The sequence below is a fragment of the Pan troglodytes genome, chromosome 11 (assembly GCF_028858775.2).
Source record: "Pan troglodytes isolate AG18354 chromosome 11, NHGRI_mPanTro3-v2.0_pri, whole genome shotgun sequence".
NCBI lineage: Eukaryota > Metazoa > Chordata > Mammalia > Primates > Hominidae > Pan > Pan troglodytes.
In genome coordinates, this window is record NC_072409.2 from 32,386,273 (window position 1) to 32,411,527 (window position 25,255).

At 40.7% G+C, this 25,255-nt stretch overlaps 1 protein-coding gene across 1 annotated transcript; it reads right to left on the minus strand.

Moving 5' to 3' along the window:
* Nucleotides 1-881: 881 nt before the first annotated feature.
* Nucleotides 882-2,607, minus strand: LOC129136045 (uncharacterized). Its single transcript, XM_054658927.1, has one exon. The coding sequence runs from the start codon at nucleotides 1,754-1,756 to the stop codon at nucleotides 1,124-1,126; it is 633 nt and encodes a 210-aa protein (XP_054514902.1). The 5' UTR covers nucleotides 1,757-2,607; the 3' UTR covers nucleotides 882-1,123.
* Between the last annotated feature and the right edge of the window lie 22,648 nt (nucleotides 2,608-25,255).

Below are 25,255 nucleotides of genomic sequence, written 5' to 3' on the forward strand. Positions count from 1 at the left end.
TTAGCACTATCCAGCTTTTCAATTCTGACTTTACTGAGAGGAATAAAGTAATATTTTATATTTTCCTTTTTCTAATCACCACTGGGTTAGAGCATCTCTTCATCTGCTTGCTAATCATAAGAGTTTTTTTTTTAATTTTGAATTACTTATTCACACTTTTGTTCATGTTTCTCTTCATTTCCCATATTTTCCTTTTGCCTTGCAAGAATTCCTATTATAGTCTAGAAGCTGATCTCCTTTGGCTTAGGAAACTAAGCAAACAAGAACACAAGACCATTAATAATTCCATGAAAACCAAGTGCACAGGAAAGGAAATTTAATCAAACTGATGACATGACTCAGATGTAAATAATATTTGTACAGTCATAATAAGGTAAACACTGAATCTTGACATAACAAAAAAATTATTCTCAGAAGGTGGGAAAAGTGAATGTGAATGGAAGGAAGATATAAGAAGTATAAGAACTAAATCCTCATATTTTATGGTAAAAATACAATGGATGATAACCTGTATGGTTGAATTGTGTCCCCAGAAAAATATATATTACAGTCCTAACACCCAGTACCTCAGAATGTGACCTTAATTAAAAATATTGGCCAGGCGTGGTGGCTCACGCCTATAATCCCAACACTCTGGGAGGTGGAGGCAGGTAGATCACCTGCCAGGAGTTTGAGACCACCCTGGCCAACATGGTGAAACCTTGTCTCTACTAAAAATAAAAAATTAGCCAGGCATAGTGGCAGGTGCCTGTAGTCCCAGCTACTAGGAAGGTTAAGGAGGGGAATCGCTTGAGCGCAGGAGGCAGAGTTTGCAGTGAGCCAAGACTGCGCCACTACACTTCAGCCTGGGCAACAAGAGCAATACTCTGCCTCAAATAAAAAATAATAATAATAGGATATTTACAGAGGTAATCAAGTAAAAAGGAGGTCATTAGGTTGGGCTCTAATTTGATATGACTGGTGTCCTTATAAGAAGGGGAATTTGGGCACGGAGATAGACATGCACAGAGAGAAGACCACATGAAGAAGACAGACAGAAAGCCATGTGAAGATGAAGGCAGTAATTGGGTTAATGCGTACACAAACTAAGGAACACCAAAGACTGCCAGCAAACCACCAGAAGCTAGGGAAGAGGCATGGAACACTCTTCTTCACAGCCCTGGAGGAAATCCACTCTGCTGACAAGTGATTTGGGACTTCTAGCCTCCAGACCGTAAGACAATGAACTTCTGTTGTTTAAGCCACCCAGTTTGTGGTACTGATGGCAGCAGTGGCCCATCTGGAGCGGCTGCTGCGTAACACCGGCTGCAGTGGGGGAGGTGCAGTCAAGGCTGCATGCTCCGCAGAGCAGGTGGGAGCCCCACCCCTTTCTGAGACGGAGGGGCTGGAGCCCCACCCTCCCAGGCACAGCAGCAGCCACCTGGCTGCTGCTGCAGACCCAAGCATCCCTACATTCTTGGGGGCCTGGGAAGCCCTCTTGCCCCCACAGGCTCAGAAGTGCCTGCTCCCACCGTATGGGCTCTCCCTGCTCCAATTTCGGGGCAAAGCTGTGGCCGAGCCTGGGTGCTGTCATGACCCAGCCTGGTGTGAACGCACTTGGGGTGGTGCTGATACACCAACCCCCTGCCACCTCGGCCCCCTCCAAGCTTTGGGCACCAACGAGCATGGGAGAAAGGCCGAGGGGAAGCTGAGGGGGGTTTGGTGCAGACCTGCAGGTGCCCCTCAGCATGAACAGCCTGGGCACCACGGATGACATATAACTGGTGGCAGGGGGCAGACAGGCTCCTGGGTGGAAAGGGATGGGTCACTGGTGAAGCCCCACTTTCAAGCCAGGGATAGCCTGAAGCCTTGGGGCCAGGCTGCCAGTTCTGCAGACTGGAATGAGAACTTACAGTGCTTTTTCTGGGCCCACCCATGGACCACTCTGGGTCTCCTCTCCACTGAGGGCTGTAGAGACATTGGGATAACCTGCCTGTGAATAGGAGCTACCCATTCTAGGTTTCTTCTCCACTGAGGGCTGTAGAGATATTGGAACAACCTGCCTGTGGATAGGAGCTACCCACTCTGGGTCTCCTCTGTACTGACAGCTGCAGAGATGATGGAATGACCTGCCTACAAATAGGAGCTACCCAGTCTGGGTCTCCTCTCCACTGACAGCTGCAGACTTGACAGGATGACCTGCCTGTGGAAAGGAGCTACCCCACTTCAGGTCTCCTGAAAACATTCTGTCACTCAATGAAACTCCTTTCAACTTGCTCACCTTCCAGTTGTCCATGTACCTCATTCTTCCTGGATGCGGGACAAGAACTTGGGACCGAGAAAAACAGCTGTATCACAAATGAGGTTGAAACACACCCACCCACCCCACTCATCAAGTTGTGGGTGACAAGGAGAGAAGAGCTGTGGCCCTTTGAGAGCCCAGACCTAGGGGCTCCCCAAGCCAGGTCTATCACACCCTCTTTGGGGGATCTGTGGTTCCTGGCATGTCCAAGCTTCTGGGCACCATCGTGTTCTCCTCGTCCAGGTACGGGTGCCCACAACAGAAGCCATGGGCAGTACATCTGGTCCAGCCGCAGCCTCTCATGAAGCCGGCACCTGTGCTGGTGTCTGGAGCTGCCCACCCCACCACAGCAGCCAGCATGCCTGGCTGAGTGCAGTGGCTGGACCCCATGATTGCTCCACCACACACTCCTTGCCACTCCACACCTAGCTCAACCTTGGCAGGTGTGGGATCCAGGCTGGCAGCACTAGCCAAGCCCAGCTTGCTGGGCTGAGTGGGCAAAATGAGCCTGGTGGGCACGAGCAATACTCAGGCAAAAGGTGCCACTGGCCACAGACGTGTCCAGCTGGTGAAGCAATACCCCAAGGATCCCGTGATAGTACTTTGTTATGACAGCCCTAATAAACTAATACAATACCTTTAAAAAAGAAATAACAGTATATACATTATATTTAAAACATGGAGGCAAACATAAATGTAAGTGGCTGCTTCTGGGAAGTAGAAATGGGTAGGAACAGAAAGGGCATGGGAGGCTGGAGATGGCTGTTTTCTATTGTAAGTTATGTAAAATTCCTTGACTACTTTAACTGTGTTCTTATAATTTTTACAAAAATATATTCTTAAAAAGCTATCTTGCCATATTTTAAGCCTCTGCAACATCTTAGGGAAGATAATTTCTATATTTTTACTACCTTAATAGCAACAAAGAAGATTTTTTTGTTCTGTTAAGAAAATGTTGATTGTTAGGCTTCAAAGTACATTGTTGTATGGTTTTGTGATGTTATATATTATGGACAATCCTAAGACTGGGGCCTAAATTTGTTATTAACAGGCAAAAGCATTTACATTTCAAGAGTTTGGATGGTGAGCGCAGAGTATTATAGACAGAGAATGAGTTTAGAGGGAGATAGAATTAGGTCTGAGTCCAAATGCCCCTGCTTATTAACTTGTATGACCTGAGGCAAGTTCATTTAAATCTCAGTTCCTCAATTTCTTCATCTGTGCAATTGGATAATAAGGGAGTACTTCCTGGGAATTTTGTGAGTCATAATGAGAAACACTTAGCACAATGCCTGGCTCATGGTAAGCACTTGATAACTGGTAGCTATATGGTTATGATAGCCATAGTAAGAAGCTTTTCCATTCTTTGCCAACTATATCTTCAGCCACTAATTTAAAATTATTCCTTCTACTCCCATATCCTTCATTCTTGATTCAAACCATTAGTTAATTTTGCTCACTGTTTATATGACTATATTAAAAAAACATAAATCTTAAAAGAATCACTTTTAAGTCCTAGATCTGCAAATTACTGTACTGCTGGCATCAAGCAATTTATTTAAATTTTCTGAGCCTCAGATCCTTATCTGTAATGCACATTAAATAATATCTGTTGTGACAGATAGATAAATAAATAAGGCAAGGAATATAGAAATATCCAGAACAATAACAGGTAGAGTATAGATGCTCCATTTATGGAGGCACAAGGCAAAGCTTATAGGCAAACTCATTTCCCAACATATTAAATTAAGTAATGTTAAATAAACACTTCATATTCTTTAGCTATCTTATAGAAACATTTTGTGAATATTTAACAGCTAGCTCCACCCTTCAAAGGAATACTTGAGAGACATGGATATTGTAGATATGTGAAATATACATCAATTTCCAACCCCTTTGCTTTGTAAGATGTCAAAAAATTGGATTTACACAGTGCTTGAAGCAGAGCAAACTATCCATGCTACTTTAATTGAATTAATTTTCAATGAAATTGAGAACTTTGCAATACTTGACAAAGTTCTATACAAAGGAAAGGTAATATGAGCAATCAAATATTTACAAGATATGTAGTAAAGCTTAAAACAAGCACATTTTTGTTAGTATTGCCCACCATTCAAAAACAATCCAACTTACAAAACTTCAAATTTACAAAGCATCTAAAACTGCCATCACAAAAAGATTTCCAGAGTCCTCAATGAATTCCTTCAAATACTGGTCTTCTCAAACAGCTTTTAAATCATCTGATTCTAAAAATCTGCCGTGCACATGAATCTTCATGAATATAGCTATTTCCCGAATGAAGAACACTCAAAATTAGGACAAGATCCTTCCTGCTTTGATGCCCATTATCAAAGTGAGCAGGGGCTGAGTTTAAATCACCAAGCCCCTGCTCCAACAGTCTCGTTCCCTCTCATCCTCACCACTGCTGTGGTACCCTGTCTGGGAGAAGACATAGGGCTCTCTAAATAGTTGAGTTCAGCAATCTTCTAAAATGCTGATGCAGCTCCCTTGGCTAAGTGAATGCAATATTTCTGTGACAACCTTCCATAATGCAAGGAGCAGCTCTCTTAGGTCAGCAGAGATTATAGTGGTTCCCTGTCAATGGGGAGAGATTACTCCAAGTTTCATTTGTAGCCTAGAAGAATTTCTCCCCTCTTTTTGTTTGGATAAACTTCACACCTAGCACAAAGTGCTGAAAGACACCCTTGAAATCTATCTTCTCTCACAATTCTTCTGTGCCTGGGACTATACCCCACACATGGGCTTGATGGCTATTACTAGTATAATGTGGATAGCCATTCAAGTATACCTGAATGTTTTGATATTGTTGTCCATGGGACTAAATTCAGCCATAGGTTGTTATTATTAAATAACAAAGATATAGCCAGCTCTCTTTTTTATTTATGAGGCAACTTAACATACTTTATATCATGTGTTCTTTCCAGAAACTATATAACATAGGGATTGTCACCTTCATGATACAGATAGGGAAATGTTTCTGAACATGGGCCTCTTTGTCGATGCTCCTCCCCAGGTGCTGCATCCAGATATGAGTTCATGCTTTTGATGAGGTATGAATAGAGCGATGCTGGGCCATGGGCCTTCAGTCAGAGTACCTGTGGGCCCCAGCACTCCTGTGGCAGCCACTGCAGCCCAGCAGAGGTTCCTCTTTTTCACACAATGCAAGTACACAGGTCCTCTTAGAAGGGAGGAAGGCAACAATTGAGCTATCATAACTCTGAAAGCTCAGGGACTATTTAGACCTTCTATGTGAAAATGAGGTTGCAATTTAATTGTGAGAAGAAATTACATTTGTTGAGCGCTTACCATGTGCCAGACACCATACTTTGTGTTTTTCATGTATTATCTCACTTAATTCTTGAAACAAACCAAAGTGGTAGTTGCTATTATTATCCCTATTTTTCAAACGTGGGAACACAAGGAAATTAAATTGCCTACCCAGTTGATGCCACAGCCTGAACTCCAAATCTCTCTGCTCTGCTGTTCCCACCATGGTCCAATCTGCCTTGTTTCCTTTCTAAAAATAAAATGTCCCCAGTGCTCCAGTCATGCATTAATGTGGCCTTAGACTTGGAAATCAGGAATATATTTTAGTTTTCAGAGGAAATTGAGAGCATCTACCTGTCCCCATTTGACAGTCATAAAAGAAACAGTCCATTTCAATGCTATTGCCTGGCATTTCATTTTTATCAACTTGCATTTTCATAGCACAAAATATATGTAAAGTACACACAGATATTGAGAAAAGTTTGTTCTCTACTCAAAGGTATCAAACCCTATGTTTAGTTTGCAATTTGTTTTAACATCTGGAAGCTGGATGTGCCTCAATGTGCTAGAGATTTAAAGGTGAATGACAGTTCCTGCCAGTGAGAAGCTGCACTGAGAGGTGGTAAGCAGGAAACAACCAACTGCAATACAACTAGAGCAACATTAATAGCATGAACCAAGTATGGACCAAGAGCAGAGAAAAAGTAACATTTACTTTGTGAATGGCAGGGCTATGACTTCATCGAGGTGGTGATTTTTTAGTTGAACTTTAAAGGTTGTATAGGAGTTGATCACAGAAGCAAAGGGAAGAGACAGGCACCCCAGGCAGAGGCATGGCCAAAAACTGACTGGTGCACAGGAGCCACTGGATATGGTAGAGGGTGTGTTGTGTAATAAGATCACAAATGGTGAGGGGGGAAAATTGTAAAGAATCCTGAATTCCTGATGCTTTGTAATGAGATTTGCTTAATTTACATAGCATTTTCACCTTTTCACTTGATATTTAAATTAATCATGTTAAATTATTATTTTCTCTTCTTTGCAGAAAGTCAGAGAGGTCAGGCCCAAGTCCTCAAAGTTGGAGCAAGAGACTTTTTAGTCTTTGGCCTTAAAATCCACTGCTGTTTCCAATACTTAAAAAAGCAGACTGCCTTGAAGAAGTTAGAAAGTCCGGAGACAGTTTCCAGCTTCATCCGTGTCCCTACAAAGGACATGAACTCATCCTTTTTTATGGCTGCATAGTATTCCATGGCATATATATGCCACATTTTCTTTATCCAGTCTATCATTGATGGGCATTTAGGTTGGTTCCAAGTCTTTGCTATTGTGAACAGTGCTGCAATAAACATATGTGTGCATGTGTCTTTATCATAGAATGATTCATAATCCTTTGGGTATATACCCAGTAATGGGATTGTTGGGTCAAATGGTATTTCTGTTTCTATATCCTTGAGGAATCACCACACTGTCTTCCACAATGGTTGAACTAATTTGCATTCTCACCAACAGTGTAAAAGTGTTCCTATTTCTCCACACCCTCTCCAGCACCTGTTGTTTCCTGACTTTTTAATGATCACCATTCTACCTGGCGTGAGATGGTATCACATTGTGGTTTTGATTTGCATTTCTCTAATGACCAGTGATGATGAGCCTTTTCTCATATATTTGTTGACACAGGAACAGAAAACCAAACACCTCGTGTTCTCACTCATAAGTGGGAGTTGAACAATAAGAACACATGGACACAGGGAGGGGAATATCACACACTGGGGCCTATCAGGGGGTTGGGGGCTAGAGGAGGGATAGCAGTAGGAAAAATACCTAATGTAGATGGTGGGTCGACGGGGTGTGGCAAACCACCATGGCAGATGTATACCTATCTAACAAACCTGAACGTTCTGCACATGTATCCCAAAACTTAAAGTATAATTAAAAAATAAAAGAAAGAAAGCCCAAAGACAAATCCAGGGGAAGAGCTCTCTGAAATGTTCACATTTAATTTAATTCTGTGCTCTTAGTCTTTGGCACTCTGCCGACAAGAAGAGCACAAGGTTAGCAGCCATACACTATGGCCACTTCTCTTAGCTTTTTCTTGAATGTTGTCTCCATTCGTAGTGTCTTTCTCAAGGGTGGTAGAAGCTAGGAAATGAGGTTATGGAATTTGATATACATGAGAAAAAGCCTGAAGTCAGTTTCGGGATTTCCTGCCTTTGCTCACTCATCCCCTTAATTTGCTCACTCGAAGGTTGCTCTAGCAAGGCTTATTCATATATATTTTTTATTTACTTATATATCACCTCATTAGACAAAGATTTTGAAGCCATTCATATAACATACAAAAATAGTAAACTATTTGTTTCTAAATCATCACAACAAAAGAAAAAGAAATTGAATTAGAATAAGAGAGACAAGTCAAGGGAAAAACAGAATATTGTTAAGCAGGTGATGGGATCCCTACCATAGCTGTTTTTAAATTTTCCCCTAAGTTTCCCAATAGACAAAGGAAAATCAGAAACTAATTAGTGACATATTCATGAGGAGAAAACATATGGGCTCCTCAGAAGCAGCAGTGAATAACACCGACAATGAAATTTGTGTATGCTTCAAATGCAATGGAGGGTTTCTCCAGCAGCTTACAATGTTATCCAACCGCATGTGGGCTCCTGTGTCTTAGGGTCCACCAGCCCATCTTTCTTCCTGCTCCCCTTTCCTTCCGTTGCTCAGAGTGCACGCAACCCTGGCATGCACACACACGCACACACTCTCTCTCTGTGTATCTTTGTCTCTCTCTCTCTCTCTGGGAGCTCCCTCATGCCCCAAAGGGCATTTCACATTGGATGCCTGCTTTTCTCCTGCTTGTCAGCAACATATTTTTCAAATTAGCACTTGGTAGCTTTGAGGGAAACCCAGACCCTTTGGGGAAGAGAGTGAGAGGCCAACTGAAAAAAAACAAGAGGTCTGCTTTTGTCTCAGCTTGTAATAAATTTGCAATACAAGCAAAGAAAAATAAACACCCAGATTCTGCAACTGATATAAAAGTTCCCTGGATTGATGTGTTACCAAAGCTTGGTCTTCCCCCAGATCCTCTGCTATTTACAAGCAGGGAGCTGTTTCTCATGTGGAAGAGGCATGGCATGGCAGCTTTGGTCCTCCTCCTCCCTGTCTTCATTACTGTGCTTCCCAGTGGGTAGATGAGAGGTTGATGGACAATAGATAAATAGAAGGCTTTTCTCAGGAGACCCAGGGATTCCACCCTGCCCAGGCAGCCACGCTAGGTCCTGGTGAGAAATGTCTCTTCTGAAGCTGTGCTTTTAACTCAGTGAGACACCTCCCTGCTACTGGCAGAGGAGAGGCTCAGGAGGCCCAGCTGATCTTCATTAACAAATGGGCAGATCTGTGCTCATGCCAAGACCTTCCTTGTGGCCTCTTTCCTGCCCCCTGTGAGGACTGTTCTGATCTTGACTAGGAACTAAAGATAGGGAAAGGCCAAAAAGGAAAATTTTCTCTAGGAAAAAGCTAGGACTAAATCAAGAGAAGTGACTTCTCCATTGTGATTAGGGAAGCTGCATTTAGGGTCCATTTAGGGTCCAGTGCTGTAATGGAGAAACTCATGATTTTGTAGTTTAAAGGATAGGAAAATGTTCTACCTACTAAACCCTGGAAGTTGGCAACAGATCTGGGTTCCAAACTCTCCCAAATCTTTTAGCGCCAACATTTACTAGCTGGATTGTTTTAAGTCGATCCTTTGTTTTATCTGAGCCTCGGTTTCCTGCCATAAGAATGCTGACAAAGGAAGTCACCTCAGATCCCAGGGCTGTGGCGAGAATCAAGTAAGATTAAACATCAGGAACTACTTTGACAACAGTAAAATGCTAGACAAATATGAGCTGTTAATTTTATTAAGCAACAGCCTACAGGCCTGACCTCTGGTACCAGTTTTGCATGTGTCTTTGCCCTTGGTGCTTTCTTGGCTGGATTTATCACATTCTCCTATGAGCTGTCTTTCCCCCGACAGTTATTTAATTCCTTTCTCAATAACCAAGTTCCCTGAGTGGAGCCCCAGAAATCCATGGGGAGAATGAATCTATTCCTGTCTTTAAGGAACTTAGATGAGGCAAGGCGGAGAATAAATAACTAAAATGGCTGAAGGAAGACAAGGTATAATGGAAAGAATACAAATCCTGAAGTCAGAAAAGCTGTTTCTGATACCAGTGCTGGCTAAGTGATACAGGGTAAGTCTCTGGGCTTCTCTGAGTTTTAGCTTCATTTTCTGTAAAATGTGTCTGATAAAAATAATAATACCTGCTTCATACACTTATAATGAACATGTGATAAGATAATGCCTACTCACAGCATTGTATAAATGTTATTTTTACTATTATCTGAAAGGAGCAGGTGCCTTAACAATAAAGATAGCTACAACTTATTAAATACTACTATGTGTCAGGTACTGTAGATGGCACTTTACTGGTGTTATTGCATCTACTCCTCACACTAGGAGAGGGCTATTATCTCCATTTTACAGATGAGAAAACTGAAGTTCAGGAAGGTTAGCAAAGTAAGTTGTGGAGAAAGTGCTAGATCCCAGGTCTGTCTGATTGCAAAGCTCACATTCTTTATTACCTATTTGATTTGTTTTAAAAAAGTGATATAGTAACAAATACAACTTCTCAGGATTAACTTACTAGAGTAAGAGTGGACTTCTGCAGGTACTTTCCACTCATAGTAGACTTTCAGTACATATTTTCTTACTTGGCTTCCCCTAGAAGCAGACTCGAAGACAAAGATGGGAATGTAAGTAGTTTATGTAGGAGCAATCCCAGGAAATTCCAATAGGGGAGCAGAGACATGAGACAGTCAATGAAGGGTTTCTTGCCAAGCCAGAAGTTTGATTCCATTGGAGAACTCTGGGGTCATTGTAGAGGAGTCACCTCAGATTTTTCCCCTTTGAGGGAGTGAATATGGTATTTATACACAAACTTCAGTCTGGCGTTAATTTTATTTATTCTGAAGCAACTCAGGACACACACACACACACACATACACACACGCACACACACACATATATCCCACAGTGGGGAGGAAGGGTCTTTCAAGCAAGAAATGCAGATGCTGGAAATCATAGCATCACTGAGTACATAAATGAACCAAGATCAAGCGAATGAGCAAGTATGTGGTAGTGGTGAAGGGTTGGGTAAGGTGGGGATAAAGAAAAGACAGGGAAAGGTAAAAAGAGTTACCAAAGCACTGGCTTGAGGATTTAATAGGCTCCAGTCTTTCTTATTATTTTATGTCATACATATTAAGAGACCTGAAGCAAACTAGATTATTGTTTCAATTTTTCATTTCCTACCCAATAACAGAATTATAAATCTATAATTCTTTGCCATGTAACTTTGTGGTGCCCTCCCTTTAAGTGGGCTATACTTCCTTACCTTTTAACTGGGTGCTTGACCATGTGACTTACTTTGATCTGTGGGAGGGTAGCAGACACAACACAAGCAAAGACTTGCAATAGGGTTGGTTACTGGGAATTGCACTCTTATATGTTATGCCAGAGTTAACCTGTTGGTTGCAAAAGACAGATGAGTTACACCAACCAAGCCCAATGTAGATGAGCTATACTCAGTCAGTTACAGACATACGAGTGAAGCCAGCCTAGATCAGCTGAGCTGACCCACAGGCACATGAGCTTAAAAAAATGCTTTTTGTCATATAATGCCCAGACTTTTGTGGGTATTGAATGCTCTAAAGCCATAAGTAACTGCTGCAAAAACTGTACTTCTTTATTCTCTGATAGTACCAAATATTCATCCAAAAAATTAATTCATCAAACATTTTGTAAGCGGCTGCTTTGGGTCACCATTTGAAACTATTTATTTATTTGTCATTTATCATCCCATCACTGAACTGTGACCTTCATGAAGTCAGGAGCCTTTTCTGCCTTGTTCATTCCTACATTCCAAGGGCCAAGTACAGTGTGTGTCATATGGTGAGTGTTGAATAAATATATGTTCACTGAACAAATTGGTATCAGTTATTTTGATATCTACTGCAAATATTCAAAATGTCATCCTGATTACACTCAATTTATTGGAGGAGACAAATTGACAGAACTCTAATTAAGTTCTCTTATCATCATGTTATAGAAGCATAGAGAAATAAATAATCCTAAGTGGAGAAATATTGAAAGACTCTGCTGAAATAATGGCATTGGAGCCATTATTTGTTGACACAGAATGAAGTCTGATGAAGGTGGGAAGAGAGAGCATTCCAATCAGAAAGGACATCCTGAATGAAAGTATGGAGGTGTGCAAGAATACCTAGAGCAGCTGAAGTATAACACATGCATATAGGGGAACAATGGGTAGAGTCCAACTCTGAGGAACCATAAATGACATGCTACCAAATTTGTATTTTGTCTTCTAGGAAATGAGGAACTAGGAAAGATCTTTAATCATAATATTAATACAACCTTACCTCTTTCACAAAGCTCTTTAGACAGCTGTGTGGGAGAAAAATTGGATTTACTACACATTCTAAATAAATTTGCCTTGCATTACTGTCCTTCCTTAAGCCTTCTTTGTCCTAGTGGATAATGAACACCACAAGCTCTAAGATCCAAGTTACACATGCTCCCTTAAGTCTCCTCCCTTTCTTTCCCCTGACCCCAAAACCCTGAGTTTTCTATACCTCCACCCAAATACCTAGTACACATGCTCCACCCCTGTGGCACATCTGATGTCTACTCAAAAAACAGGCATGTTGAAATTAGTCAGAAATACAACTTTGGCCATCAGCAGGAATGCACACACTTGGGAATTTTTCAGCACAGGTAAGATTAATAAATCTTAAAGGTAGATGAGACAACCCTCACTTGCAAAACAGTGGAGGGAAATGTTCATGTGTAGAAGGAATAGGAGGAGAAATCTCTCCCACTGGGCATCTGTCCTGACTTTAGACTCCCCTAGGGAGTTAATCTTAGGAGATTCAGCACACACCAAAGAATATAACTCCAGAAATCATAAATGCAAGGGCCAAATTAAAGTTACACATGGTAGAAAAGATGTTTTATATAATCAAAATCATTATCATCAATACTCTCTAAGTCATCTTTCAATATGATTATAAGCTGGGCAATATAATACTACATGTGGTCACTGACCTGCAGCTTAATAATCTAACTCTCTTTGACTTATGGGGTGTATCAGTGACCCACTGCATTTTAGTAGGTAAAGTGTTATGAGGTGAATATGACAGTATATGATGGAAATAGCCATTTTTTATGTACTCCATTGGTTCACAGAATCAGAGAACCAGGTGGTTGTACAGTACATGATCTCACTTCAACCTATATCATTGGTAGTCAGTAAAAGAATAATATCCATGGTATGTGGACCAGAATATGTTCACAACAGTGTGCCCATAGTTCTAGATGTAAGAATAGCTTTATCTGTACCCAAGAAGCCAATAAAGTCATTAGCCAATCCATGCATTCTGCCTATTCAAATACAAGTCTGGAGAGATATTCCCTTATGTGCACATGAATAAAAGAAAAATCCAATATAGAGCATGTGAAGTAAAATTGCAGCTAGAGGGAAGGATAGCATCATCCTTAGTAATCCAAGAAGACATGATACCTTTGAAAAATAACATATAAACCAAAAGATAATTTTATTATATTACAATAAATTTCCAAAGGAATTCAAGATGGCATGACTTCTATAAAACAAAAATAATAAGTGTAATAATAAATAAAAGACTAAAAAGAAAGGAGAAGTAAAAGGATAATAGGATAAGGTGCAAGACAGTTAACTGAGATTAAAACAGGAGCCAGGTAAGATTAGAAAGCAATAACAGAAACGATATCCCTGTTAGAAATAGAATTGGTATTGTGACAAATCAAGACACTCAAATAGAGGGAAAACTGAAATCTCTAAGAACTCAAAGGAGAAGTCAATAATTTTTAATTAATCAAGTAAATAATGAAAAAGAGAAAGAAAAGTACGATATAATTTAAGAATGAGATAATTTCAGAAATCTTGAGTAAGATAAAATAACCAAAGACATAACTGAAGAAAACTTCCCAGAGCTAAAAAAAAAAAAAAATTTACTTTAAAAAAAAAATTTGACCCAGAAAAATTAAGATAAACAAGCCCAAACCTAGATATCTGGAATTTTTGTTAATCATGTAGTTAAGGGAAGCATGGGGGTTGTTATCTTGAAAGAAACAAAATTCAGACTGGCTTCAAAATTTTACTCTGGAAAACCAAAATATCAGGACGTAATAAAGCATTCTGAATACTATGCTTTGTAATATGAGTATTTTGAGCTAAAGGAAATCATTTTTTCATGTGATTTTGTGTTATATGTAATATTGGAAGAGCCTCCTAATTGGTCACCTTTCCACCCATCTCTCTGCCTCCAGTGCATCTTCCATATCCTTTGCATTGATCCTGCTTCCCTGCTGAAAATCTTTTAGAGCTATGTAATTTTTTAAAGTATGATAAAATGTTAATGATAGAATCTATATGGTGAGTATACAGTTGTTCAATGTTAAAATTCTTTCAGTTTTACTGTGTGTTTTATTTTTATAATTTAAAAACTATTTCACATCATCCTCATTGTCGACTGGGTAGAATCTAAATTCCTTGCATAGTATGCAAACCTCTTCAGAGTCTAGCCTCAACCTACCTCTCTGGTAGCACCTTCTGCCTATTATTCTTATCCCATCTCCCTGTTCTAGTCACCATGAACTCCTTGCTGTTCTTGAACTACCTCTGTTAGGAGGTCCTAAAAGGATAATTTTGATTGAGATAGTACTAAACTGAATTTGTCCTGTAGCAGCTGAGTTTGAGGACAGAAAAAATGTGAATACTCTGACATCTCATACAAGTTGTGTTTTACTGTAGTGTGCAGTACAGGCTATCTAGCTTATGAGGTACAGTGCAAAAGGAAATTTCAGAACCCCTTGTTCAAAAATTCTTAAGAATTTCAAGATGGCAACAGCAAAGCAATACACTAAGTGTGAGCCCCACCTTTTTTGTTTGGAGACAAAATCTCATTTTGACACCCAGACTGGAATGCAGTGGTACAATCATAGCTCACTGCAGCCTCAAACTCTTGGGCTCAAATGATCCTCCCACCTCAGCCTTTTGAGTAGCTGGGACTATAGGCATGCACCACCACATTTTTTTTTTGAGAGATGGGGTCTTGCTATGTTGCCCCAGCTGATCTTGAACTCTTGGGCACAAGTGATCCTCCCGCCTTAGCCTCCCAAAGTCCCAAAGTGCTGGGATTATAGGCATGAGCCACCACAACCAGCCCGTGGGCCCTTTTTGAATGTGGTTCCCTGTGTGATCACTCATGAAGCCAGTTGTAACTACCTAAGGATATCAAGCTGACTGAGGCTTCCCAAGTATTTACCAGTTTCCTTGAGTGGCAGTAGTGGGTATCTGCTTGTCTGTGGTGATGCACTGACAAGGAATGGGAGCACTCAAGTGGAAGATTACCAAGTCTCTTCTGTCTTCCTACCATGTCTTTTGCAAGCTGTATCTCAATTGAATGTCAAGGTCCTGCATACAGTTTCCTATCCTGCTAGCAGAGTCATGGTGTTATATTATCCATAGGTTATATTATGGCACTTATATTGCAAAGAGATAATGATGACTGGTTCATGATCAGACCCAATCTCTTATCTCCCACTTGAAAAGACTTAGAATGAACTGAGCACAGCATTCTAAGAGAATAAGACAATTTTGTGCTAGTCAGTCTCCTCATTCAACAATATAGAACAAGCTGTGTCACTCTAGTTATCAAAATATTCTTTGCATTACTCTGTATAATTTTTAAATTTCTTCATGCTTTAAAAATATACTGTTTTTATTGTCACAATTATAAGTTAGGTGTTTTTCTCTATCACATCACCTAACTTTTTTTTGTTCTACTTGCTACATAAAATCTATTAATGTTTATATATTTATCTCATATGTGGTGATTTCACTAAACTCATTCATTCTAAGAGTTCTATGGTTGATATTTCCAGGCTTTCTATGAATATAAATGCATGAAAATCATCATGTCTTTGTCTCTTCCTTCACAATAGTTATGTTTCTTATTTCTGTTTGATGTCCTATTGTGTGGTCCAGAACTTTCAGAAAAAAGTTATGTAAAAATATCTCATTCCTGATCTTGGTGGCAATAAGCCTAATATTTCACTATTAACTATTAAGTATCATCAAGATTATTTTTAAATAGTTCATTTTCAGCACATTGCAAAAATCCTACTCTTAGTTTGTTTTTCAAAATCTGAAATAGCATATTATTAAACACCTTTTTACCACCTACTAACATTGTGTAGCTCTTGTTGTTTTGCCTAGAGTTGTGATGTACTATGTTAATCAATTTGTTTTTATTGTGGAATAAAGGAACTATCTTCATATTCCTAGAATAAATCACTGTTAGTAATTAGGGGTGATTCTTTTGACATATTACTGTATTCAGTTTGCTATAATTTTATTTAAGATATCTGTATCAAATACATAGTAAGAATGTCTATAGTTTTCTTTCTTATAAGATTAGTATTATGTCACTCCAAAAATCTATTTATACTGTGCATTGACCATACATGGAGAAATAAATATAAGAATTCCCATCCCCACAATGTTTGCTTCTCTGATGGAAGCACTAATCACTATAAGTTCCCCCAAAAAATAGAATATTGCTTTAAATTTATGGTTTTTAGCAGAATGGGAGAATTCCAGAGACTTCCATTTGGCCTTTTCTACCATATCATTCCTTTATCTAATACTCACAGAGCCAAGATAAGAATTTTTCTAGTTTCTGAGGTTGTATATTCCTTCTGCACAGTCAGGGAATAGAAAAACAACTATAGAATGGGAATAGAATCAGGGTCCGACACAGCTCATGTGAGGCACACTCAAAGCAGAACTCTATTTATCACCTGAACCTAGTAAATTCCCACTCTGACTGGTTGAATGTAGTAGTATTCTGGGCTCCCAAGAATTAATGTGGGCTCATAGTCCCTGTCTAAGAATCCTGGAAGAATCTGGATATTTTTCATAATCCAGTGCATACTTACTTTGTGTGATGGTTAATAGAGTGTCAACTTGATTGGATTGAATGATCCAAAGTATTGATCCTTGGTGTGTCTGTGAGGGTGTTGTCAAGGGAGATTAGCATTTGAGTCAGTGGGCTGGGAAAGGCAGACTCACCCTTAATCTGGATGGACACCACCTAATCAGTTGCCAGTGTGGCCAGAATATAAAACAGGCAGAAATACATGAAAAGGCTAGACTGGCTTAGCCTCCCAGCCTGCATCCTCTCCTGTGCTGGATGCTTCCTGCCCACAAACATCAGACTCCAAGTTCTTCAGCTTTGGGACTCAGACAGGCTTCCTTGCTCCTCAGCTTGCAGATGGCCTATTCCGGGACCTGTGATCATGTGAGTTAATACTACTTAATGAACACACACACATACACATATATACACACACACACACACACATATATATATATATATATATATATATATATATATATATATATATTCTATTATTTCTGTTTCTCTAGAGAACCCCTGAACTAATACAGATTTTCGTACCAGGATTGGATCTAGAGGAACAGAATATTAAGGAATATTAAGTTCTTCCATTGGTTTCGGGGTTTCTGGAGCTGGCTACTTAATATGATTAGACCTAAAAATGCTAAGGACTCTACTTCTAGTAGTATGGAGGACAGGTAATTAATGGAGTTTCCACTCAGGTCCAACTTACAGTGGGTCCAGTGGGTTCCTGGATTCATCCTGTGGTCATTTCCCCAGTGCCAGAATGCATAATTGGCAGAGACATACTTAGCAGCTGGCAGAACCCCAACATTGGCTCCCTACCTGGTAGGGTGAGGTCTATTATGGTGGGAGAGGTCAAGTGGAAGCCATTAGATCTGCACTCTACCTAGAAAAATAGCAAATCAAGAACAATATTGCATCCCTGGAAGGATGGTTATTAGTGCCACCATCAAAGACTTGAAAAATGCATGGGTGGTGATTCCCACCACATCCCCGTTCAACTCTCCCATTTGGCCTGTGCAGAAGACAGATGGATCCTGGAGAATAAGAGTGGATTATCACAAGCTTAACCAAGTGGTGACTCCAATTGGAGCTGCTGTACCAGATATGGCTTCATCGCTTGAGCAAATCAACACATCTCCTCTTATCTGGTATGCAGCCACTGACTTGGCAAATGCCTTTTTCTCCATTCCTGTCCATAAGGCCCACCAGAAGCAATTTGCCTTCAGTTGGTAAGGCCAGCAATATACCTTTGCTGTCTTACCTAAGGGGTATATCAATTCTCTAGGTTTGTGTCATAATCTTATTCAGAGAGACTTTGATTGCTTTTCACTTCCACAAGACATCACACTGGTCCATTACAATGATGACACTATGCTGATTGGATCCAATGAGCAAGAAGTAGCAAACATAGTGGACTTATTGATGAGACATTTGTGAACCAGGGGATGGGAAACAAATCTGACTAAAATTCAGGGAACTTCTACCTTAGTAAAATTTCTGGGGATCCAGTGATGTGGGGGGCCTGTTGAGATATTCCAAGGTAAAGGATAAGTTTCTGCATTTGGCCCCTCCCACAACCAAAAAAGAGGAACAATGCCTAGTGGGCCTATTTGGATTCTGGAGGCAACACATTCCTCATTTGGGTGTGTTACTCTGGCCCATTTATCGAGTGACCCAAAAGGCTGCCAGTTTTGAGTGGGTTCAGAACAGGAGAAGGCTCTGCAACAGGTCCAGTCTGCTGTGCAAGCTGCTCTGCCACTTGGGCCAAATGACCCAGCAGATCCAATGGTGCTTGAGTGTCAGTGGCAGATAGGGATGCTGTTTGGAGTCTTTGGCAGGCCCCCATAGGTGAATCACAGCAAAGGCTTTTAGGATTTTGGAGCAAGACCCTGCCATCTTCTGCAGATATAACTACTCTCCTTTTGAGAGACAGCTCTTGGCCTATTACTGGGTTTTGACAGAAACTGAGCATTTGACTATGGGTCATCAAGTCACCATGTGACCTGAACTGCCTATCATAAACTGGGTGCTTTCTGACTCATCTAGCCATAGAGTGGGTCATGCACAGCAGCATTCTATCAACAAATGGAAGTGGTATATATGTGATTGGGTTCGAACAGGCCCGGAAGGCACAAGTAAATTATATGAAAAAATGGCTCAAATGCCCATGGTCTCCACTCCTGCGATCCTGTCTGCTCTCCCCCAGCCTGCACTGATGGTCTCATGGGGAGTTCCCTATGATCAGTTGACAGAGAAAGAGAAGACTAGGGCCTGGTTCATAGATGGTTCTGCATGATATGCAGGTAGCACCAGAAAGTAGAGAGCTGCAGCACTACAGCCTCTTTCTAGGACATCCCTGAAAGACAGCGGCAGAGGGAAATCTTCCCAATGAGCAGAACTTCAAGCAGTTAACCTAGTTGCGCACTTTGCATGGAAGGAGAAATGGCCAGATGTGTGATTATATACTGATTCATGGGCTGTAGCTGATGGTTTGGCTGGATGGTCAGGGACTTGGAAGAAGCATGACTGGAAAACTAGTGACAAAGAAGTTTGGGGAAGAGGTATGTAGATGGACCTCCCTGAGTCAGCAAAAACCGTGAAGATATTTGTATCCTATGTGAGTGTTCACCAACAGGTGACCTCAGCAGAGAAGGATTTTATAAGCAAGCAGATAGAATGACCCATTCTGTGGACACCATTCAGCCTCTTTCCCCAGCCACCCCTGTCATCACCTAATGGGCCCATGAACAAAGTGGCCATGGTGTCAAGGATGGAGGTTATGCATAGGCTCAGCAACATGGACTTCCACTCATCAAGACTGATCAGGCTACAGCTACCACCGAGTGTCCAATTTGCCAGCAACAGAGACCAACACTGAGACTTTGATATGGCACCATTTTTGGGGGTGATCAGCCAGCTACCTGTTGGCAGGTTGATTATATTGGACCTCTCATCATGGAAAGGGCAGAGATTTGTCCTCACTGGGATAGACACTTACTCTGGATATGGGTTTGCCTATCCTGCATGCAATGCTTCTACCGAGACTACCATCCATGGACTCATGGAATGCTTATCCACCATCATGGTATTCCACATAGCATTGCCTCTGACCAAGGCACTCACTTTACAGCTAAAGAAGTGCAGCAGTGGGCTCATGCTCATTGAATTCACTGGTCTTACCATGTTCCTCATAATCCTGAAGCAGCTGGATTGATAGAATGGTAGAATGGCCTTTTGATGTCACAATTACAATGCCAACGAAGTGACAATACTTTGCAGGGCTGGGGCAAAGTTCTCCAGAAGGCCATATATGCTCTGAATCAGCATCCACTATATGGTACTGTTTATCCCATAGCCAGGATTCACAGGTCCAGAAATCAAGGGGTGGAAGTGGAAGTGGCACCACTCTCCATCACCCCTAATGATCCACTAGCAAAACTTTTGCTTCCTGTTCCTGCAACATTATGTTCTGCTGGCCTAGAGGTCTTAGTTCCAGAGGGAGGAATACTGCCACCAGGAGGACACAACAACAATTCCATTAAACTGGAAGTTAAGATTGCCACCTGGACACTTTGGGCTCCTCCTACCTTTAAGTCAACAGGCTAAGAAGGGAGTTACAGTGTTGGCTGGGGTTAGCTGGTGTGACTGACCTGGACTATCAAATTGAAATCAGTCTACTACTCCACAATGGAGGTAAGGAAGAGTATACATGGAATACAGGAAATCCATTAGGGTGTCTCTTAGCATTACCATGCCCTGTGATTAAGGTCAGTGGGAAACTACAACAGCCCAAGCCAGGCAGGACTACAAATGGCCCAGGCCCTTCAGGAATGAAGGTTTGGGTCACTCCACCAGCAAAAAAACATGACCAGCTGAGGTGCTTGTTGAAGGCAAAGCAAATACAGAATGGGTAGTAGAAGGTGGTAGTCATCAATACCAGCTATGACCACATGACCAGTTGTAGAAACGAGGACTGTAATTGTCATGAGTATTTCTTCCTTCTTTTGTTAAAAACATGTTTGTGCATGTATACACTTGTACGAAGAAAATATCTTCATTTTATTTCCTATTCCTTTATCATGTGACATAAGATTTATTGACTTCATATCAGCATTTAAGTATTGTTAACTTTATGTAATAGTATTTGGGTTGAGATTGGTGCATTTCTGGTTGTATGGTTATTAAGCATGATTATGACCTTATTATTGTCTTTATTTGAAGATTATATATGATCTCAGGAGATGGGTATGGGTTCAAGTTGACAAGGGGTGGACTTGTGATGGTTAATACTGAGTGTCAACTTTATTGGATTGAAAGATGCAAAGTATTGATCCTGGGTGTGTCTGTGAGGGTGTTGCCAAAGGAGATTAACATTTGAGTCAGTGGGCTGGGAAAGGCAGATTCACCCTTAATCTGGGTGGTCACCATCTAATCAGCTGCCAGTGCAGACAGAATATAAAGCAGGCAGAAAAACATGAAAAGCCTAGACCGACTTAGCCTCCCAGCTTACATCTTTCTCCTGTGCTGGATGCTTTCTGCCCTCAAACATCAGATTCCAAGTTCTTCAGCCTTGGGACTTGGACTGGCTTCCTTGCTCCTCAGCTGGCAGATGGCCTATTGTGGGACCTTGCGATCATGTGAGTTAATACAACTTAATAAACTCCCCTTTATATATATAACCTGTTAGTTCTGTCCCTCTAGAGAACCCTGACTAATACACACACTTTACAAGGTGTATTAGGGTTCTCTAGAGGGATATAACTAATAGGATAGATATGAATAGATGAAGGGGAGTTTATTAGGAGAATTGACTTACACGATCACAAGGTGAAGTCCCACAATAGGCTGTCTGCAAGCTGAGGAGCCAGGAAGCCAGTCCGTGTCCCAAAACTTCAAAAGTAGGGACACTGATAGTACAGCCTTCAGTCTGTGGCCGAAAGCCAGAGAGCCCGTAGCAAACCACTGGTGTAAGTCCAAGAGTCCAAAGGCTGGAGAACCTGGAGTCTGATGTTTGAGGGCAGGAAGCATTCAGCACAAGAGAAATATAGAAGTGAGAAGACTCACCCAATCTAGTCCTTCCACGTTCTTCTGCCTGCTTTTATTCTAGCTGCTCTGGCAGCTGATTAGATGGTGCCCATCCAGAATGAGGGTGGGTCTGCCTTTCCCAGTTCACTGACTCAAATGTTAATCTCCTTTGGCAACACAGTCACAGACACACCCAGAAACAATACTTTGTATCCTTCAGTCCCATCAAGTTGACACTCAATATGTACCATCACAGTGTAGCAGGTCCCTTTGGATAAGATTAGGAGGAAGACTCCCAGTACATGGCTGTGATGTGACTGTGGGGTTATGCCATTCCAGGAATGCAGTCTCCTCTTTAATCAAAATATGTCATGACCTTACTCAGGTCTGGGGATTTGGTTACTGGACATGATCTTTTTAGTAGCTCATGTCAGGCCATAGTTCATCAGATTGCAGGGAATTTTCTTTTTTCAATCATACAAGTCAAGAACTTTAGTGTGCTGCCTTCCATTTTGGTCCTAGTGACTAACCAAAGATCCCTGCAGATTCTGATAATGGTGATAACCTCTGATCTTGCTCCCCTAGCTGTTAAATGTCATGAATGGGTGTCTTCACCTCCAAATCTTCCTATGCTGATTTCACCATCAGTAAGTGCTGCTTTCTCCCATCAGTATCCCATGTCTTACAGTAAGTAAAGAAAATTCTGTATCTAAGCTTCATTTAATACGGAACAAGATTACAAAATAATATCCTGATTTCAGTCAACCAACCAAATAGAACTGTTCCATCTGCTAAATACGGCACACTGAATCCAGAATTTCTGATAAGCACACCCATTTCAAAGTATTCAGCCCTATCTAAAGTTCTGTTTTTCCTTCCCTGATTCAGCACCCAGGCAAGCATTCTCATACACATTCTTCAGAGTCTTGGCAACATAAATTGGCAAAGTCCTACAATCATTTTGGTGTTGAAATCTTTTTCTTCTGGGTTGTCTTCTGAGATGTGCTGAATTCTTTTAGTTTGTTTAGAAATAAAGAAGGACAGGAGTACAAACTGGCTTTCCTTTAAAAAGTAATGCCCTCTGGTAAAGAAGTTACAGTATCATTTAGCAAGATATTACTAGCATTATTATGTAAGAGAGAATGGGCTATTTGGTTAACAAGGAAAGCTGGGGGATGGGATCTCCTTTCCAAGTCTTCCGGTGTCATTCTTTTCCATACCTTTCACATAATAAACCTGTTAAGTCTATGCATTCAGCTGACATTACACCTCAGTAAACCACATTTTGTTTGAACTAGCAAAAGGAAAGACAACTCTTTGGCACAGATATTAACATTTCCTGGGTTTCTATTTATTTGTTGAGCCAAGACATTTGAACAAGTCTTTCTCTTTCTTTAAGTTACTCAGAGCTATTAGAAGCACCTACTCTCTCTGACCATTCTGGCATTCCTTCTCCTCTCCATGCCAGGCTATTTCATGGTGATGGCCCCTTGATTTCCTAAAGCCTCCACTGGGCACTTCATTCTATGCGACCACAAGTTATATAATAATTTGCTGTTTCATAAATGCATGCCAGGCACTGCCAGTTTCCCTGACAATCTGGATTTTCACCACCCTCATTTCTAATTAGGGCAAATAAACAATTCCAGTTGCACATGTGCGCGCGCGCGCACACACACACACACACACACACACACACACACACACTTCCCTACCTTCTGAGAATCATTTGCATGTAATCCTCTCTTATGAAAATTTCTACACCAGTTAGGGTTCTTGGTTGAAAATAACAGAAATATTTCCAGGTGAAGGAAAGTGCGTTCAAATCTATGGTACAGGAAAAACACTTAAAGAAACTGGTGGAATACTCGAGTGTATTTGAGAGGTATTATCAAATAGAACTGTCATAACAGACATTAACACTGGGAAACTTCATCAAAGAATGGTTTGATTAGTAAGACAGTGAATAGCTCACATAATAAATTGCAAAGCTAGAAGACCAAGCCCATAAACCAAGGGAAACCAAATACGCCAGCCCACAGCTAGTGTGTCGTCATGGGCAGTACCATCATTGGGCCCGGGAGCCACTCCTACCACTTCAGAACATTTGCTCTGCTACTGTTTCTTTGCCTTACTCATTCAGATTCAAAACCCTGGGATGGCAGCTTGCACAAGGCCCAGTTTCTGTATCCAAGGAGAGCAATGATATGGCTATCTGAGAATATATTATGGGATGTGGGTCTTGCCTCCTATAAAAACTCACACAAATGTAGGAAAAGAGCTCAGAAGATGCATTACCTCCCTCACAATCAAAAATGCTTCCTACATGAAAAACTCCTTTATTTTCTACGTGAAATAATGTATGTATGTATCTGTTCTTTTAAATTTTGAAATAATTCACTACTAAAGCCGTATGGCTCCAGGGTACTTTATTAATAATTATGTATTAACACTACTTATTTTATCATGATTATTAGTATATTTTAAGTACTTGTATTTGGCATATTCAAGGGTGACTAATACACAGCCACTGCCCTCAAAGAACTTATAACCAATGCTATGATGATTGTACTTCTTCTTGTACTCAAACATTAAGCAGAATGCCTGACACTGAATAGGTGCTCAGAAAAGTTTTCTGAGAGAATAGTTTCCAAATGCAAATTTTTTTTAAAAAAGGTTCATGTAAAATACTGTTGTGTTTGTTTAGGTATTCTCCTGATTTAGTGAATGCATTGTTAAGATTATCCTAAAGAAATCAAACCCACAATTAGATAACTGGATGGGGCATTATGGGTGATTCCATGCATAGAGAAAACCAGTAAATCTATGGATTATGGAGGGATTGGAGAAGCCAAGTGTAGGTACCAATATCTTCCTGAAAACTGGGTCATTCAAATGTAGCAGTGAGCCAAAAGTAGTGAAAGTTAGCGTGCATTATACACAAAAGTACAATAAAAATTGTTTTTAAAATTGCTGAACATTGTTAATGGTAACCCCAGAAGGAATACAGAAAAACTGTAATAATCAAATTGAGCCAACCACCTAATTTCATGAATATACAGAGTGACTGCTAAAGACAAGGCCATCCACCATTTGTCAGAAACATATTGAGATTTGGGACCATTAAAAACTAAACCTTCCAACTCAGCCAATCCTTGAGATGAAAATTATAAATATTTGGTAATCATAAGAATCCCTTTAAAAGGGAGCATATGTTTACAGAAGATATCATTATGCCCTTGCTTTCTTAACCAAGGAGCCCCAACCCAACTCAGGCACCTGAATAAGGATGTGAGGCCAGGATTAGGCAGGAAGTGACCATTTCAGAAACCTCTGGCTAACTATGAGACATGGGAGTGTTTTCTTAAGGCTTTCTTTTATTGCTGCTTTTTTTTTTTTTTTTTTTTTTTTGCTAACTGGTCCAGAAGGAAAATTACAAGGTGGAATGAAAAAGGGATGAAAACTCCCAGCAAAATGATGACATGTCAGTCCTTTTTAAAGATGCTTGGAAGAGTCTTTACAATGGCCCCTGTTGATTTTCAAGCATCCAAAATGTGAAAATCATTGCATTAT

Bases quoted from the DNA above. Each gene is read 5' to 3' on its own strand.
- LOC129136045 (XM_054658927.1), bottom strand. From the start codon at position 1,756: ATGTCATCCGTGGTGCCCAGGCTGTTCATGCTGAGGGGCACCTGCAGG.